The 20,618-nt window shown below is 44.1% G+C and overlaps 1 protein-coding gene across 1 annotated transcript in view; it reads right to left on the bottom strand.

Moving 5' to 3' along the window:
- Positions 1–20,618, bottom strand: part of LOC119650231 (hemocytin) — a 456,315-nt gene that overhangs the window by 151,465 nt on the left and 284,232 nt on the right. The window contains exons 22-23 of the mRNA XM_038052810.1: positions 5,591–6,897; positions 5,357–5,527 (exon numbers count right to left, since the gene is read on the bottom strand). Of these exons, the coding sequence (XP_037908738.1) occupies positions 5,357–5,527; positions 5,591–6,897 (1,478 nt within the window). The remainder of the gene's footprint in view (positions 1–5,356; positions 5,528–5,590; positions 6,898–20,618) is intronic.

Raw genomic sequence — 20,618 nt, 5'->3', positions numbered from 1 at the left:
GTGGCCCTAATAAGTGAACCATATCGAAACCCCGGTGGCAGCCTTTGGGTCAAAGACCAAACGGGCCAAGCAGCGTGGGCTCTTGAATGGGGCAGCCGGATAACTAATGTGAAAGGACGTGTTCTCCTCGAAGCATTTGCGGAGCTAGACGTGGTACTGGCGAATGTTGGGTCTTCGTAAACTTTCCGGGGAAGGGGCCTGGAGTCTATAGTGGACCTGACATACGTGAGTGCCACTTTAGCCAGTAGGCAACCCAACTACTGGTGGAACAACGAAATCGCCAGTTTGCGAGCCGCATGTTTTCGGGCAAGGAGACTTTGCCAGAGGCTCAGGGTAAAAGCCGGTGGAGGCGGTCGAGACGAGGCACAGAAGCAATTACGTAGCTGCCTAAAGGAAGCCATTCGGAGGAGCAAAAGAACTGCTTCAAACAGCTGTGTGACCATACCGACATAAACCCTTGGGGCGAGGCTTACAGAGTGTAATGAAGAGGCTGCGAAAATCACCCCAGGTGACCTGTCCGCGACTCCAGACACAGATTGTTACCACTCTGTTCCCTCACCATGAAAATAGGGCAAGGCAAATGGTCGTCCAGCTAAATGACGGCATAATACCTCCTGTAAGTGTGGAGGAGCTGCGGGAAATATGTGGTAGGTTCGGTGACAAAAAGGCCCCAGGTTTGGATGGCATCCCCAACCGAGCTTTGAAACTGGCAGTGAAGACTAGGCCCGACCTTTTCGCCAACACCTTCGAGGCGTGCCTAAAAGAAAGAATATTCCCTGCCCAGTGGAAAAAGCAAAAGTTGGTGTTGCTTTCGAAACCTGGAAACCCATCGTCTCATCGTCCTATCTGCCCGTTGGATACGATGGGCAAGATGATGGAGAGAGTCATCTACAACAGACTCCTGCCCATCATCAAAACCAGCAAAGGTTTGTCGGAACGCCAGTTTGCTTTCCAACGCGCCCACTCTACCTACGGTGGACGCAATTAACATGGTGGTCGACCTGGCAAAAAGTGCATTGATTTCTGGCGGCTACTGTGCCGTGGTGACGTTGGATGTCATAAACGCATTCAACTCGGCCAACTGGAATAGAATTAAAGAGGTGTTGGCTGACATAGGTGTCCCCGGATATTTAGCGAATTTGGTGGAAAACTACCTCTAAGAGAGGACTCTCTGCTACGGGACGGATGAGGGCCCCAAAGAATACATTGTTAGAGCGGGGGTAGCACAGGGATCGGTACTTGGTCCCTGTTGTGGAATGTCATGTATAATGGGGTGCTTGCTCGACCCGTTCCAGAGGGGACTACGATTGTCTGCTTTGCTGATGACCTAGCTGTAGTTGTTGCAGAAAAACACCCAGAAGATGTGGAGGTTTACGCAACGGAAACAGTGAGAGCGGTAAAGTCCTGGCTAGAAAAGGCCGGACTGACCTTGGCGGACGCGAAAGCGGAAACGGTATTAATAACGAACCGCAGGAAAAATACCACTGTGAAAGTGGAGGTCGGTGAACATACGGTCGTATCACAGCCGGCTATCAAATACCTGGGGATAATAATTCACACCAAATTGAGTTTTAGGGAACACCTAGAGTATGCATGGGAAAAGCTAGCCAAACCACCACGGCACTTGCAAAAATGTTGTCAAATATTGGTGGGCCGAAACATTGCCAGAGGTTGGTGCTAGCCGGAGTGGTGCGCTCCATCCTGCTCTACTCGTCACCCGTATGGGCAAAAGCGCTTGCAAACTGTCAGGGGCGGAAGCAGGTGAACTAGCTTTACCCGGGGATGGCTTTGAGGGTTTGCAGTCCCTGTTGACATTCTGGTTAAGGAAAGAAGTGAGTGTCCTGCACCATGCAAGACGTATGGAGGGGCATGCACAGCGTAGAAATGCGACAGGGTCAGAGTCGCATGATCTTTGGCAACGCACATGGGACGAGTCTACGGAAGGTCGGTGGACGCACAGACTCATTCCCAACATTTGGGTGTTCCGGAACAGAACGTCATCAACCAGTACCGGGTAATAGTGAATAACAACCGAGTTGCCCTGCCAACTAGGCAAAAAATCGTCCAAGAGGTTTCACTTGAGCTCGATCTGGAGTCATCAAATTCCCGGACTAGTCAAAGGAGCAATATAAGTACTCCACCTGTAAGGTATTCCATGAACCCAGTAGTCAGGAGAAGCTTAGTAACTGGGGATGTCGACCCAATTTATAATGAGGCTTTGACTGCATTCCAGATTATTGCCGATCCTGATTTAGTTCCAGAATTTTTCACCAACGGGATAACTTTTCTCGTGCCCAAAGGACAGGGTGCCTCTTGCTCCTCAACATGTCGATCAATTACTTGTGTTCCTACCATCTACAAGGTCTTCACTTCAGTTCTCTGCGCGAACATCTCAAAACATCTGGATATTCATAAATTGATAGTTGAGGAGCAAAAAGAGCAGGCTGCCCATCAAAATCCAAATATCTCGACAGCCTACATCGATTATAAATTAGCCTTTGAATCCATATTACATTCGTGGTTACTACAAGTGTTACGCTTGTCGTTCTTCTCCTCAGAACAGTGATGACGAATTGGAGCACGAAGCTATAGATACCAATCAAGCGTGGCATTTTCCAAGGATCGTTCCTAAGCCCACTGTGGTTTAGTTCTTTTGCATGAAAGGAAATATGAGTTCCGAGTCCAACATGGCATATTGTCGAAATGTACACTAAGCCCTTTAATGTATACTACGACATGAAATTGTATTCCAAAGACGAAAGCCAACTTCGCTCCTTGCTGGACATCACCATCCAGTTCAGCAGGGATATCAGCACGCAGTTCGGTTTGGAGAAATGTCAGATAAAAACAATTGTTCGGGGTAAACCTACCGACAACGAAGGATACAGACAGAATAACATTCAAATTGAGGGTATGGATTCGGAAGACATCTACAAATACCTCGGCATATTGCAGGCATCAACACCCGCCATGGCAATAATAAAATCTAAGTTGCTGGGGTAATTTGAATGGCGTCTGGATTTTATCCTGAAAACTGAGCTGTAAGTCCTTCTATATACTTTCGGTGTGATCCAGTGGAGTAATACGGATTTAGAATCCGTCAATAGACGGGTAAGGGTAGTTCTTGCAAACAACAACATGCACAATAGAGCTGCCGAAAAATTGAGGATCACTATCCCACGCCATCAGTAAGGAAGGGGGGTACCTGATTTAAAAACGTTGCACTACGATCAACCGCATTCTCTTCGTGAGTTTTTCTATGAGAAACAATCCTCTAGCCAAATACATCAGGCTACCGTCATGGAAGTTAATAAATTATCCCCTTTGAACTTGAGAAATAGACAATGGGATCCCATGTCGAATGTTACTTCAGTCCAACAGAAGATCCACATGTGGAAAGAGAAACCCATTCACGGAGGTAATATCAAAAATTTGTTCTTGTCAGGCATTGACATCGAAACCTGCAACAAATGGTTGACTAATGGTGTACTGTTTTATGAGATCGAAACATTCCTAACTTCAATTCAGGATGCTTCGTTCCCAACAAAAAATATAAAGCGGTACATCCTTCACGACTCCTCAATCACCAACTCCAGTTGTAGTTTATGCAACTGTGATGAGAAGACCATCCAGCAGATAACATCTGCGTGCAGGATGTTGAGCAGTACCAAGTACACTTTTTCTTTTGCTTTTGCTTCAGCCTTTTTCCCGTTCACGGCTCGTCGCGATCGCTTTCGCCATTTGGCTCTATCGAATGTCTGATCTGGGTGCAATCTTAAGGCTTTCAAATCCCCATCCAGCGCATCAAACCACCGTTGTTTAGGCCTGGCTTTTGGTCGTTTACCATCGACTTCGATGTTCAGACCAATATTGGCAAGTGAATTCTCGTTAGCACGAATTACATGACCATACCATCGAAGACGCCTCTCGTAACTTTTCTACGATTGGAGGAACCCCATAACGATCGCGGTTATCCTCATTTCGGATGTGATCAAAACGTGTGACGCTAGTAGTCCAACGCAACATCTTCGTGTCCATTAGCGCAAGACGTCGATCATTATCTTTTATAGTTGGCCAACACTCAGAACCACAGAGAGCGACAAGACGGACGACATTGCGGTAAATTTTTGATATAAGACGTTCGTTGATACCCCGGTTACAAAGAACACCAGTTGTGGAACGCCACTTCATCCAGGTTGCGTTAATGCGTGAAACAATTTCATAACGCAGTTCTCCATTGGCTGATAGCGTTGACACGAGGTATTTAAATCGCTCAATTCTGGGCAGATCATTGCTGCTGGCAGTGATTGTGGCTGTTCATTTTTGTTTAGGTTCAATCTGAGACCGTGGTCCATGAGGCAATCATTCTATTTTTGGACAAGTTTCTCGAGATCATTTTTGCTATCAGATGCTAGGAAAATGTCATCTGCATAAAGCAGTGTGTAGGGCGCTGGACGGATATCCCATGTGACGGTGTCCTTAACAAGAACAAAGAGGAGTGATGAGAGGCCGCTTCCTTGATGAACACTAACAGAGACACGAAGCGGTTTTGATACACCCGCCATATTTCGAACTTTACTTTTCGGATCGTGGTGGAGCAATTGAACCCAGCGCAAGAGTTCTTCTAGCACTAAGTGTTGTCGTAAAGCACTATTGCCACTGACCACAGTGTTAATCATAACAGACCCGATCTAGTTCTGCTTCTGAAGGAAGAACGAGCTTGCTTCATAATCGATGTAGCCGTGCCGTTGGACCGGAACACTGTTGAAAAACAGCACGAAAAAATCCGGAACTACGGCCCCTTGGCAGACGATATGAAGCAGACTTGGAGACTACAAAAAGACCAAAGTAGTGTCAGTGGTAATTTCGGCGACGGGATTAGTCCCGCAGAACTTACATAAAGCGCTGAAAACGCTCGATGTTAGGGCTGGGCTATACATGGAGATGCAAAAAGCGGTTATCCTTGCAACCTGTGCTATAGTCCGAAGAGTCCTGTCCGGTAACAATCTGACCTGATGGGTTTCAGTCTTGATCCGCACTGTCTTCGATACAAGATCCATGTCTCTGTAGGGTAGAACCACCGCGTCATTGGCTGAAGTGTTTGCGACAATCGGGATGTAGTAATACATTTTCGCATGGTCGCACACACTTTGCGTTAAAACGCATCATCACTGTGATGCGGGTCATTCGATGTTGCCTTCAGCCCATCCTTAGGTTGGTCGCCCCTCGGTCCGGTTGGGCGGGAAGAGAGTCCGTTGGCGTATATATGTATATATATATATATATATATATATACATATGCTTATACAATAAATGCATATACAATAAAATTTAGTTCATAACAATTACTCTTTACCTTGACGAATTTTCCACTGTGGCTCATACATGGGCAGTCAGAAATTTTGACACATGTTCTTTTGTCTCTCCGCAATTCGTTATGATTGCAATGCATTGACAGACCTTCTTCTATACAACCAGGCTCACAAGATGCACTGTAGGGTTTGCAGAGTTGTTGTTCGTATAGTTGCTAAAATAATGAAAGTTGGGTTTGTTAAAATTTTACGTATGCTAAATTTAGCGGATTTTGTACCTTTTGATAATAGTGGCATGCCTTTCCGCATGGTATACCACAATCCGACATTTCTTGACCTTCAGGACATTGTTTAGCTTCTTCAAATGGTTCGATAGTTCCACACTGAGGTTTAATTTTGAGAACATTCGCTGGCCAGTCGCATACTAGTTTGGATGGATTGAACATCATTGTTGGCCCGCACGTTTTTTCAGTATATTGCCAGCTATGGTCACTTTGCTGTACACAATGCCGGAATTTGAAGCAATCGCCGGGGTATTCAACGTGTGGGGTTTCGGGGTCGCAGTTTTTAATTGGTATCTTCTCACTAACAGAAGTCTTCAAAGACTGCTCAGTTGTTGTAACGAGTTCAGGAGCATACTTTTTGCAGAAAGGCTTAATTTCTTGGACCGAACTCTTCCAATCGCAAGACTTGGTTACGGGGTTAAACATCATGGTTGGACCGCAAGTTTTCTCTACATAATCCCAAGAACCATCCGCTTGTTGCTCACATAATTGAAATTTGAAACAATCATCTGGGTATTCAACGAAGGGATCAGTCATACTGCACATAGACGACTTTGTTGAAGCTTCTGTAAATGATTCAATTGCTGTGGTCATCCTGCCACAATCGCAGTATACTCGTATTTCGTAATCATGACAAGGCCCAATGCAAATTAACCCCTTTTCAAGAGAACAATAAGAGTTGTCTTCCGTATCTTTAACACTTTGATTTGTTCCAACTACTCGACATTCAATTTTTTTCATAAACTGGGGTGCGCACGATCCAAATCCAAACAACGAAAGTGCTGACAAAAATTTTGGTATAGGCTCAATGTCATTTTGCTTCATTAATGAGGGTCTCCCCCCTTTAGTTTTTTTAGAGGATGGCGCAGGGTCAGCGTTGCTCCAGTCGGTCCATCCTTCGGTGCACTGAGATTCTTCCATTGCAAAGAGTCGCTCGGTTGCAGCGGTCATTTCTGGTGTTTGAGTTTGCGAACATGGAGCTCCACTACACATTTCTTTCTGGCGTGAGCATCGACAAGTATGGCATTCATCTGCTCGAATTATATCTCCTTCATAATATATGGTACCATCCTTTTCCATACAGATAGGTTTGCAATTCTTTTTGGGAACACATTCAGTGTAGGAACTGTTTGAATATACATAGCCTTCTTTACAAGGCTTGATGCTGCAGCCTTCAACACAGGCTTCGGAACTGCACATTTTTTTAAATTGATCGTGCTCCAAGTAATTGTCGCATGTTTCTAACGGACATGCTGATATACAGGAGCTATATACCGAACATGACTCATCGCATTGCATTGCTGTAAAAATAATAATAATAATAAACTTGTAACAGTTGCTGTAAAAATAAGCTTTACAATGAGTGACAATAATTGTATCGATAAGAATAAACTAACTATATTAGATGCTAAGAAGCGAGCATGCACTAGTGGTAAAAAAAAGCACCATGGAAAAATTTTCTGAAATTTTGCGTTTCCAGGCAGAAGGGTGGAGTAATTCCCACAACAAAATAAATTTAAACTGCAGATTCAGGATCTATCTGCTTATTTTTTTTTTTTTGTTTTGCATAAATCATTTGTTAATTGAATACTTGATAAGCTAAAAAAAATGGTTGAATGGTGAATATTACACAACTCTGTCTTGCAAAATGAAACAAAACAACAACAGTCAAAAAGCTGCTGCAATCGCGTTGGCCAATGAAAATGCGAATTATACGGATATTGCAAGCATGATGCTTTGTTTTCACTTGACAATTATAAGTTTGCGGTGAAAGGATAGGCGGACGAGTAATACTGGACACAAAAACAGATCAGGATGGTCTAGAATACCTTTGCCAAAAGAAGCTCTAGTACTTCATCGGTTTTCGCTTTGTTATCGTTTTAAAACAGCGGGGAACAGGGGGAAACCATATTAGAAGGATTTCAGAGGCTGCAAAAATTCTAAAGTAAAATTCGTGTTCGTCTATATTTTATGAGCGTAAAACCGAATGATTATCGGGTACGCGCTCAGGCTTGAACACCCAGGAGGTAGCAATTTTCACCCCTTAAAAGAAGAGTGGGCTTCGTCTGTAAATATATCAACTTCTGTGCTTTTTGCATGGTTTTGATTACGAGAGCGGCTTTTAAAAAATTATTCTTTTCGAGCTGGATTAAGCGTGCTCTCCTACAGTGGGACGGCGAGCATGTCCAGAGGAGCGACAGTTTGACCTAGTACAACTTTGTTAGTAATAGTGCGATTTTCACCAAATTTGCCAGGATTATGCTCTATGCTGTAGTCTATATCGCTGTAAAATGTTGTGATTCTAGGGTGAACTTAAGGGGGGTTTTCCTGCCAATTACTAAAAATTATAGTAATGTACTATTATTAACTTTATTTGAACAGGTATCGGTATGGAGGGTATTTCGGAGCCTAGGCACCATATAGTGGCAGCAGTGGCAGTCGTTAAAAAAATGGTCATTTTCAACCCCGCCCACTCCCCACCTTTTCAACAAATGTCAAAACTAAAAACGGCTTCAAAAGGTACTAATCGAGACCCTTAATTTGATACCCCCACATGACTATATGTGATGAAAAAAAATGGACACCCCCCTTTTGCATGTATGGGGACCCCCTTAAATTCGACGTAAAAGGATGTAACTCACTATATGCGTGAGCGTTCACAGTTCCCACCTTTCTACCAGATTTGGTGCCAATCGCTACAGCCGTCTCCGAGAAAAATGCGTGTGACGGACAGACGGACGGACAGACAGAGAGACAGACGGACAGACAGACAGACAGTAAACCGATTTTAATATAATCACAACAGACAATATACACAAAACTTTAAAAAATGACGGACAAATATTTGTAAACAATACCTAGCCCAATGCCAACTTGATAAAGAGCACTTATGTATATGTATGTCCATTTGTGGGGAATCATTTAATTGTTAATTATTCTGCATTAACCCCTTTTAAAACATTATAATAGGAAAAAACGTTGCATATACCAAGGGTACCAGGTGTTGATTGCCATGATTTTTGGGCTTAGAGAGTCGCTCTGGAAAATGGCCCGATTGATTTGTATCTCTTCTGATGTTTGTGAGGATACCGATAGCCCCGTGCTCCAATTCTTCATCACTGTTCTGAGGAGAAGAACGACATTCGAGTTGATTTTGTACAAACGTAACACTTGTAATAATCACGAACGCGACATGGAGTCAAAGGCTGATTTATAATCGATGTAGGCTGTAGAGATATTTCGTTTTTGGTGTACAGCCTGCTTTAAAGCTACCGTATCGACTATATGTTTTTTACAGCCTCCTCAGCTATATATTCATGAACATCAAGATGTTTTGAGATGTTCGCGCACAGAACTGAAGTGATGACCTTGTAGGAAGACAATTAATTGGTCGATATTTTGAAGGGCATCCCTTTGGTGGAAAATTCTGTAACTAATCTAGGATCGGCAATCATCTGATTACAATGATTTGTTAATACCCTGTGAATGCTCTCGAACCGCTTCAGCCAGAAATTGTGAATCTTGTCAACTCCTGGCACCTTCCAATTACCTGCCTTTTCAAGAACTGCTTCTACGTCGGCTTCAGTTATGTCAAGCATGGTCATTTCGGGAGCCACGCTGCTACTACATCGCAACGGTTGGGTTTGCTTCAAACACTTCTCCAGAAGTTTTCTGCCTGATTTAGATCGAGGTTACTTTCCCTACTTGAGTCAGTGAGATTTTTATAGAATCCCCGTTGGTTTTGGAAGAACAAGGTATCTGTCCTTCGCTGAAAGCTTTTCTGATACCTACTGATGCGATTGGAGCATACCGCAAGTTTCTGCTTCAGGGAGGATTCCTTCGATTGGCATGTCATTGAAGAGATGGTAGTTTCCAATGATGTTAGCAACGCATCTGAGCGCTCTTGGCGATGGATTTCCAAGAAGAACTTCCGTGACACGACCTTTTCCAACTTTTCGACTCTTTTGTTGAGTTGAAATACCCAGATCGGTAAAGTCCCCTTGCGCATACCTCTGTTATTCGCTCTAAGATGTCTATTATGGAGACGAATAACCCCAATCGCAGTAATCACGCTAACCAAACGATCAGGCAAAATTCTGTCAACGGCAGCAATGATATTAGTACTTGCCAAAGTAAACTTCAGTTTTGGGATCTTTGGCCTAGCGTGTGGGAGAATCTCAGCATATTCTGTGAATATGACCTGGAATGCGGTCAAAGCCTCATCATTCCCAGTCACTAATCTTCTCTTGATTACTGGGTTCATGAAGTGCTTTATAGGTGCAGTATTCGTGTTGCTCCTATGTTCAGTCCGGTAGGTTGATGACTCCAGACCGAGCTCAAGTGAAACTTCGTGGAAAATTTGTTGCCTAGTTGGTAGGGCAACTTGATTATTTTTCGGTATCACCCGATATTGATTGACAACGTTCTGTTCCGAAACATGACTTAGTTCCGGGAAGCGGGTTATGAACGCGTCATGGAGTCGGTGTCCGTACTCTGATGGATTCCATTCCAAATATGGACACGGTAATAGGCGCAGACGATAAATTCGTTGAGTTGGTTCGTCCAAACCCTACAACGCCTAGGTCTCCCATCCCTGGTTGTTGATGGCATAACCGCCAAGACATCCAAGGGCGAAAACCCACTCTAGTGCTATTGAGCGATTCTTAACCGTGTTGGGTGCTGTCTTCGTGTCCCTGGTGTCCCATTTAAAGGATTTAAAGAAAAGTTCCCAATTTTATTCCCACGAGTAATGGGAAACCAGTCCTGCCATAGAGACCCAATGTTGCAATGCACCATGGTTACCTCCAAAGATAGGGAAGGGAGCCGCTGAAATACAATGTAACGTCACTGCAATTCATCCTATAGGCGCGCGATTCCTTCACTCCGGATTACGGATTTGTTAAGGAGGTTTACTCCACAAAAGAGGGAAGCTTAGGGAGGCCGAACAGAAAATGTTCTGCCTGTCCGCGGCTACTTATTTATAAGATTGAGTTGCGATATTCGATATCGATATTCGTAGGCGTTTGGCACTCAGGTCGAGAGTAACCTGGTACGGGCTCATTCGGGAGTATATAGCATCATGCTGGAAAGTTTTGTGAAAACCCTATTATTATTCACAGAGTTATAGCACGACAAAATTGTAATATCAGGTATATTTAAAGTATGTTCACTATATACACTACTCCCCCCATGCACCACTTCCCACAAGAAAAAATGTCAGTATCACATCGAATGGAATATCAGGTATATTTGACGTATGCACTACAGCCTATGTATACTTGAAATCATTGTGTATCCAAATATGTTTACATAAAATATCAATAAACTTTCATATCTGAAACGCCGAGCCTGCGGTTTCCGAATTGTTTTTAATTTGTTATTTCATTACAGTTTCAACATACATAAATAACTTTTTCTGTGCAGTTCCTCTCGAATAATCTTTGATTTGACTGACTAAAGATTTCAACTTGGCAATAATGACTTCAGTTTCCTTTTGTTCTGAATTTTTAAACAAATCATCCACTATTGAATCCTTATATAAAACTATCAGATTTTATATATATGTATGCATGTTTTTATTTTTAGCCTATTCAATTTCTACAGTGGAAAGCTACTTTTTGTTTAACGTAATTCTTCTTCGTCTGCCGCGGTTCAAATCTCATTGGTGTCAGAGGTATTTGTGCTGGGACTGGATGTCTGACATATGTCAACTCAGTTCTAAATGAGCATCTCAAGCAAATCAGAGCAATAATAACGGTTAAGTATAATCCTGACCACATTGCCCCTACAGTGTACTGTAATCAATGGAGTGTTCTAACAAGTTTCAATACCCATCGGATTGTCCCGTCCACGAAAATTATTATTATAATTTTTAATATAACTATTAATTTTATAAGCTACAGATATTTTTAGTCCTTTTACAGCGGAAGCGGTGTCCGGCAGGGTCGCATTTTGCCTCCGATACGTTTCTTCCTCGTTATCGGTAACGTTTTCCCTGCTGGCAAGGTTGGGGACATAAATGTATTCAATTGACCACGGCATCTTTTCTTAGGCACCTCGATAAAGTGATGACACTTGCTTGGTCCCTCAATTAGCCAAATGGGTCTGGACTTAGAAAAGCAGACAAAGTTGGACCGAAGATGAACAAAGTGAAATTAAACTTTTCAGTCTGATAGGTCATCATATTCTTCCTAATCGTTCTAGTAAGCAGAATACCGACGAGAGTGAACATTTATGTTTCTAGGCAGGGTTTTTTTCAGTAGACGGTGGCACCGAACTGAATGTCGCTCGACGCATTAACTGCGCTAAATCCGACTTGGCTCTCTTATCTGAAATCTGAAAATTCAGCTGAGTTAAAATTAATATAAAGTTGAGTTTGACCCACGTTAATTTTCTCTCTACGTACGTTCTTATATGAAAGCATCGCACGGAAAGCGACTACCACTGTTAATTGAAAATTCTATGCCGTTATTAATTCGTGTGTGGGTTGAATTATCCGGGGACTCTGGTGATACAATAACAAAAGAAGAGTTTCGCTAACGTTCGCCCGCGGATAGGACCCACATTTAGAAAGTGTGACAACTAAATTGCTATGTCCGGTAAGTGGCTCATCCTAGAAGCAAGAGAGCACCCCAGCAATAGATAAAGGTGGGCCAACAAAAAGTGGCAAAAGGACGAAAAGAAAATAACAATTATTTCCAAGAAACGATATAAGTCTCACGCCCGTACCGAACGCAGAAAAGCATTCTGATGTTGGATAAGAAAAAAATCCAGCACAGCACACAGCAGCAAAATTAGCACAATATGAGGAAAAACTAGACAGTCTGGTGTTTGACGCTAGAGATCAGTGCGCTAATATGATTGCCCGAAATTTGAGCATGTGTGCATTATTTAGAGTGGAGAAATGGAGTTACTAACACCAGGGACAAGGGCCTAATTGAAACTTTTGTGAACTTGGAAATTTTGTTCACCAACGCTGGATACATGCGCCCTTCTAAGATAGAGGGTTAGGTTTGATCGTCGCCTTCACCTACCTCAATACCTCCTTCGCGGCAAGAATGGTTTGACGAGCGAGTGATATTAGAACAAGAAGTGAATAAAAAGACTGAAAGATAATTAACGGCTTTGCCCGGTAACTCATCAGACACTGCCTCATCTCTGCCGTAGAGGCAGCGTGACCGAAAGTGGGTGCTCCTTCTTATATAATCACAGAAGTGCGAATTATATCCAACTTAAAACTGGCAGTACTTTACCTGGCTGAAGCTAAATTTTTTGCTTGTCAAATATATTCTTCCAAAATGATTTTCATCAGAGTATAGTAGATAATTTCACGAGATAAATTAAGCCTAATATTTATTATATGCATGCATGCATAAAATAAATACAAGCAAGCTGGAAAGCCGGAAGGTTTTGCATTTTCTTACGAAAGATATACCGTATATATTTTTTTTCTTATGTAAGGAATCTGTACTTATACAAATATATTATATAATTAAAAATGCTATCACGCCCTATTTTTCAAGATTAAGAAAGACCGTTTTCAGTAAATTTAATATGATATAGTAGTCTCTGCTGTGAATGAGTGCTTCAGTCATTGACAAGTACAATGTGAACCTGTGTGCTTTCTAGTCTACTGTCAAAATTGTGAAATTAAGTATTCACACACGCTTCCAAGTGTACTTTGGTAATTTTTAAACCACAAAAATTTAACTTTATTCAACTTTATCTTTAAAACCAATTTCAACAAGATGCGCGTACAGTACTTGATCACTTTCTGAAATTCCGGTACTCCAAATTGGATCTTTGCACATTCGTGTGAACGCCGCCGCGGTTGGAAACAAAAGAGACCGGCTTATTTCCATCCGGTCCTTACTGTCCCAACCAACGGCATTTTTCCACCGCTAATTCTCCACTCCCCTGGTGCGTTCCGAAAATGAGCGAGTGGAGAGTTCCGCGCCATCTACCCGTCCGCATCCGCAACATTCCAAATAAATTTCGAATGCTGCAGATCCTGCCGCGCCACATCACTCCGCCCCCAGACGAAACCTAGGGGGGTTTCGGCGACGGATCCCGGAACTTCGTTCACCGTTAATCCACAAAGCGGACACGACGCTGCTTCGGGGCGCACACGGGTTTCAGCCTGGACAAAGAGACCGCCTTTTTGTGACCACCGATCTCGAGCTGGAAGAAATGTTCTCCCCTCTTGAGAACGCGGTACGGGCCCTCATAAGGAGGCTGCAGCGGCTTCCGGACGGAATCCGTCCTGATCAGCACGTGCGTGCATGTGTCCAGTTCCTTGGGCGAACAAGCAGGTATGGACGAGTGTTGAGTGGGTGGTGGCGCTTTGATGCGTCGGAGATTGTCCCTCAGCAGACGCACCAACCCCGACTCCGTGAGACCCGATCTCTTGTCGAAGACCGGATCGCTTGGGAGTCTTGGGTTCTCCCCGTATACCAGCTCCGCGGGGCTGGCAGCAAATTCCTGTCGGCGGGTTGTACGAAGGCCGAGTAGGACGAGGGGCAAGACTTGAGTCCAGGACGGGTCGTCGCGTGCCATAATGGCGGCTTTCAGCGTCCGGTGCCAACGTTCCAGCATCCCATTGGATTGCGGGTGGTATGCCGTAGTCCGCTGGCGTTTAAAACCCAGGAGTTTGCCTAACTCCGAGAAAAGCGTGGATTCAAATTGCATTCCCTGGACAGTGATGACCACTGCAGGGACGCCAAAGCGTGGTATCCACTCTCGGCAGAGGGCTTCGGCACAAGATTGCGCCGTAATGTCTTTCAGAGGTATTGCCTCAGGCCACCGCGTGAACCTGTCGATGATTGTGAGGCAATACTTGGTGGTGTATCGTGTATCGTGTGGAAACGCTTGGTAGTGCGGGGAAATGAGCCCACTTCTTTCCTTACATGCCTGGAGACTTTACACTTCTGGCATGCGATGCACTCTCTGGCCCAGGAATTGATATCCTTGTTCATGGAGGGTCAGAAGTATTTTCCGGTGACTAACCGATTTGTTGTCCTGATGCCGGGATGCGCCAAGTCGTGAACTGCGTGGAACACTTCCTTGCGAAATGTGGCCGGAATGTATGGCCGAGGTCCCTTTTTCGAGTCTTCGCAGCAGAGCGAGAGGTTTGAGCCGAAGATTGGCAACTCCCGAAATTTGTATTTGGGGTTGGATTTAAGGCTCTGAAGTGCTGCGTCATCCTCCTGCGCCTTGGCAATAGCCGAGAAATTGAGTGAAGCGGGGATGTTAACCTCGGAGACACGAGACAAAGCGTCAGCAACTATGTTGTCCTTGCCGGACACGTGCTGGATGTCTGACGTAAACTGGCTGATGAAGCTCAGGTGTCGAAGCTGACGAGGGGACGCTTTGTCGGACTTTTGTTTCAAAGCATACGTGAGAGGCTTATAGTCCGTGAACACTGTGAACGGCCTGCCTTCTATGGAGAAACGGAAGTATTTGATGGACAAGTACGCGGCGAGCAGTTCGCGATCGTAGGTACTGTAGTTCCGTTGAGCGGGATTCAACTGCTTCGAGAAGAAGCTCAACGGCTGCCAAACTTGATCCACCTTTTGGTGCAGGGCAGCACCTATTGCGATGTCAGGGGCATTAACAAAAACGGCTAGGGGTGCATCTTGCTGAGGAAATGCCAGAAGTGTAGCATCAGCCAGTTGCTGTCGGGATTTATCGAACGCGCGGACAGCCTCTTCAGACCACACAATCTCTCGTGTGTCTTTTGTTTTGGGGCCAGACAAGTACGCGTTCAAAACGGACTGGTGATGGGCGGCCTTGGGCAGGAAACGACGGTAAAAGTTTAGCATGCCCAAGAACCTCCTCAACTCCCTCACTGTTTTTGGACGCGGGAAGCTTGTGATTGCTTGCACCTTGTCTGGGTCGGGCTGTATTCCTTCAGAGGAAATGGAGTGGCCGAGGAATCTCACCTGTTGTTGAAGGAATTTGCATTTCTCAACGTTTAGGATTAAACCGGCCTGAAGGAGACGTTGAAAAATGCACTCGAGATGGGCTAAGTGCTCAGACTCAGTGGAAGAAGCGACCAAAACATCATCCAAATAGACGAAACAGAAATCGAGGTTTCGCAGGACTGAGTGAATAAACCTTTGAAAGGTTTGCGCAGCATTGCACAATCCGAAAGTCATTCGGGTGAACTCGAAGAGTCCAAAGGGTGTGCATATTGCCGCTACTGGGATTTGGTGGTATGCCTTGGCTAAGTCCAAGGTCGAAAAGATGCGGCAATTCGCGAGGCCAGGAACAGTCTGTGCATTTAGCCTTCTGTAATCCCCACAGGGACACCATTCGCCATTTGGCTTAGGGACCATATGTAAAGGGGAAGACCAACAGCTGTTTGAGGGCCTGCAGATACCCTGTTGAACAAGTTGTTCAAATTCTTTCCGCGCGATAGCCAGTTTCTGGGGTGGTAGAGGACGCACCTTCGAGAAAATCGGGGAACCAGTAGTATTTATGTGGTGCTGCACATTGTGCTTCACTGTTTTCGAGAGACTACACTCGGTAGTAATCTGGCTGAACTTTTGGAGGAGTGTCCGAACACGAGAGTCGATGATGTCTTCCAAAAGAACGGAAAGGTTATTGTCAGCGTGAGATACCATTTGGCCCGACGAATTAAGGTTGGTTGTGGGGTCTATAAGGGACTTATTTTGCAAGTCCACCAGCAACCCATAGTGACACAAGAAGTCTGCGCCTAATATGGGAAAGCTGACATCCGCCAGGATGAAACGCCACGAAAACGTCCTACGCAAGCCAAGACTCACGTCCACTTGCCTGTACCCGTAAGTATTGATGCGGAAGGAATTTGCTGCTGCCAGTTTGAGGGGTTGTGGATATAGTCGATGATAATTAGGCGACGTGGCGCTGCGCTCTGGGTGGCCGTCGCCAAGACCCCCCGCGGACCTAGTTTTTTGCGGTAGGCGCGAATTTACAAGGTAGCGTACATCTTGTCGCTTTATCACCGAATCTCAGATGGTACCAGCAAATACCTTTGTCCACAGGCTGTCTTGACGACCTGCTACCCGAACGCCCTTTTCGTGTGGCAGACCATGAGCGAGCTCGCGATCTGGCACTCGAAACGCTGAGCGTCCAACGTCGCCCGCATCTCGGCCACACTGGCCGTTAAAGCCGCTATCTCGCACCGTAAGTCGCTCACCTCATCCGACTGTGATTGAACGGCCGCTATGGTTGGGCGAACGTACACCTCCTGTACCTGGTCGGCCGTCGCTGCCAGTTCCTCCAAGGAACCGGAAACGCAAGCTAGTATCGCCTGGGTGCCCTCCGGAAGCCGTCGCAGCCAGAGCGACCTGATCAGGTTGTCGCCAATCTTGCTCCCACCCAATTGCCTCATTTCGCGAAGCAATTGGCTGGGAGTTCGATCACCCAACGTTAAACCCGCCAGCAAGTGGTCTAATTTTGCCGACTCGCTTGCCGATAGGCGCCTGATCAACTCACTCTTGAGCTGCGTGTATGATGCCGACTTCACTACGTCCGACACCATAAGAATGGACTCTTCGTCCAGGCCGACCACCGCGTAGTTGAAGCGGGTCGCGTCCGATATGATGCCGGACATTTGGAACTGCGCTTCTAAATGCACGAACCACAGCTCCGGGTTCCGCCTCCAAAACAGAGGAACGCGTACGGCGAGGGCGGTCACTTGCGGGTCTGATGGGCCTGCCGCGTATTTGTTGTCAAACGACATCTTGTTTACCGAAAAGTACGAGTTTGTAATGCAGACGCGGTGAATTTATAATGAAACGCGGTGAATTTTACTCCGACACGGCAGGCCGCACCCACAAATGCACGCACGAACAGAGAAAATGACGACCGAAGCGGACGCTCTCCAACGCAGACCGAAAACACCACCAAGGAAACGGAGAACCCGCGATGTGAAACACCTAACGCCGTCTCTTGCAGCGATTTTCACTTATTATTCTCTCAAATATGTTCACAGTTTAAACTCTTAATATTATAATTAACAATTAAATTTGAAATGCATACAAAAAAAAAACTCGTAAAAGATTTACAGCTTCTATATCGAGATAATGAGGAAAAATTTGATGACGATTTGTTTGTTTCTGCTCCTCCTGGAGCTGTTGTTGCTGTATTATTGGAATGCGCCTTCGACGAAAATTAAAACGAAGAAAGTGTATGCGAAGTGCCTGCCTGTGCCCGTTGTAGAGTGCTGATGGGTTGCGATGCGGCGTTGTTTACGTCGTCAGCTCGTAGCGCTGATGGGTTGCGATGCGGCGTTGTTTACGTCGTCAGCTCGTAGCGCTAATGGGATTTTGTATGCTTCTGTATTCCCAAATTTTCCAACTTAATAAAACCACGATGGCCTTGGGGTTCTGCTCGGCGGCGGCGCTGGTGCGAATTCGGGGTCACCACTTTGGTAATTTTTAAACCACAAAAATTTAACTTTATTTAACTTTATCTTTAAAAACAATTTCAATAAGATGCGCGTACAGTACTTGATCACTTTCTGAAATTCGGGTATTCCAAATTGGATCTTTGCACATTCGTGTGAACGCCGCCGCGGTTGGAAACAGAAGAGACCGGCTTATTTCCATGCGGTCCTTACTGTTCCAACCAACGGCATTTTTCCACCGCTAATTCTCCACTCCCCTGGTGCGTTCCGAAAATGAGCGAGTGGAGAGTTCCGCGCCATCTACCCGTTCGCATCCGCAACATTCGAAATAAATTTCGAATGCTGCAGATCCTGCCGCGCCACAGTACAATCAAACTGCCTTGTTGCGCCATCAATTATTACTAAAGGTGACGTTATTTTATATCAGGTATGAATGTAATAGACATTTTGACATACACTAAGCAAGTCGGGAAACCGGAAGCTGGGCGCTTCAGGTATGAAAGGTTTTGTTTGCTTCTTGTGTGAGTATATTTGAGTGTAGAACTATCCCATTTGTACGTACCCCATTATATATATGAATTTAGTATGTCAGACTACTCACTTCAGTGTGATATTGGTATTTAGTTGCAGTAAATTTACACGGTAAAGTCCACTTTGAGCTACTGTAATTTTTTAACTAATAGTATAATTTTGATTTAACTTGGAGGTAACATGTTTCATATTATATTTTATACTACTACCAACTTTTATAACTCTGGGATAAACTTAAGGGGGGTTTTACTCAATTTTCCCAAAAATATGGTAATATACTATTATTAACTTAATTTTAACAGATATCGATATGGAGAGTATTTTGAGGCCTGGGCACCATATAGAAGCAGCTTTGTGATTTTTTTCAAATTTTTCGGTTGGGTAGTTTCTGACAATGGGTCCGTTAAAGAAATCATGACTTTCCACCCCTCCCACTCCCCGCCTTTTTAACAAATCTCAAAACTAAGACCGGCTTCGGCTATATTTGGTGAATAAAAATTTACACCCCCTTTTACATGTATGGGGGCTCCCCTAAATCTCAACGTAGGAGGATATCATTCACTGCATGTCTGGCGGCCCACAGCTCTCACCTTCTCACCAAATTTCGTGTCAATCGGTATAGTCGTTTCTGAGAAAAGTGACTGTGACAGACAGACAGACAAACAGACAGACAGATTTAACCGATTTTTTTTAATTTGCAAACAAAACCTTAAAAATGTGAAAAATACTTAAATGGATTTAAATGGCTATATAAAAGTACATTACCAAAGCAAAAATAGGGTTTGGTTATGTACTGATTAATGTTTGACTAATATTACACAAAGCTTAGTGTAATTTGGGAATAAGACAAAATTGTAGTGATTTTGTAAAACTTTTCGTATAAAATAGAATGTAATAGATAGAATGTAATCATAGTATATGTATCATTCGTTTTTTATGACTTGACGTGTGCAAACGAAATCGTTCAATGGTCAAAAGTTTTTTAGGGAGATATGAAAGGTTCACTTTCGGAGTAAAAGGAGTTAGACGTAAACATTCTACATTGGAAGTTACTATCACCTGGCAGATTATCATGAAGACAATTATGACAATAATATGCTAAGTGATAGTAACTATCGATGTAAAGTATTTAACTTCCAACTCCTTGTATTCCCAACGTCAACTTTCCATATCTCTCTAAAAAAAACTTTCATTCGAAGTGAGAATATTTACTAAATATTTCAATTTTGCACATATTGCATAAAACATAGATAAAACTACACTTTTTTGAAGGATCCTCATCATCAACGGCGCAACAACCGGTATCCGGTCTAGGCCTGCCTTAATAAGGAACTCCAGACATCCCGGTTTTGCGCCGAGGTCCACCAATTCGATATCCCTAAAAGCTGTCTGGCATCCTGACCTACGCCATCGCTCCATCTTAAGCAGGGTCTGTCTGGTCTTCTTTTTCTACCATAGATATTGCCCTTATAGACTTTCCGGCCTGGATCATCCTCAACCATACGGATTAAGTGATCCGCCCACCGTAACCTATTGAGCCGGATTTTATCCACAACCGGACGGTCATAGTATCGCTCATAGATTTCGTCATTGTGTAGGCTACGGAATCGTCCATGCTCATGTAGGGGGCCAAAATTCTTCGGAGGATTCTTCTCTCGAACGCGGCCAAGAGTTCGTAATTTTTCTTGCTAAGAACCCAAGTTTCCGAGGAATACATGAGGACTGGCAAGATCCTTGTCTTGTACAGTAAGAGCTTTGACCCTATGGTGAGACGTTTCGAGGGGAACAGTTTTCGTAAACTGAAATAGGCTCTGTTGGTTAACAACAACCGTACGCGGATTTCATCATTCTTTTTCGAAGGATAAATCCGCTATATTTGTGATAAAAATACTGAACGCATACAAACGTTTTGCACTCATTTGAGTAGTAATTTATTACTACATTCTTAGTGCTAATATTCAATATAAGCCAGAGCTACTTTTAAAATATAAAGCAATCAAGTACCTCATATAATAAGGGTAAATTTACATCAATATTTTTTAGAGCGGTTAGTTGCTTTAATGAATGAATTCACTCGAGGGGGTTTTGAAGATTGTCGAC

The sequence above is a fragment of the Hermetia illucens genome, chromosome 2 (genome assembly GCF_905115235.1).
Source record: "Hermetia illucens chromosome 2, iHerIll2.2.curated.20191125, whole genome shotgun sequence".
Lineage (NCBI taxonomy): Eukaryota > Metazoa > Arthropoda > Insecta > Diptera > Stratiomyidae > Hermetia > Hermetia illucens.
The sequence above is the reverse complement of the archived record's forward strand: the minus strand, read 5'-3'. Positions and strand labels throughout refer to the sequence as shown.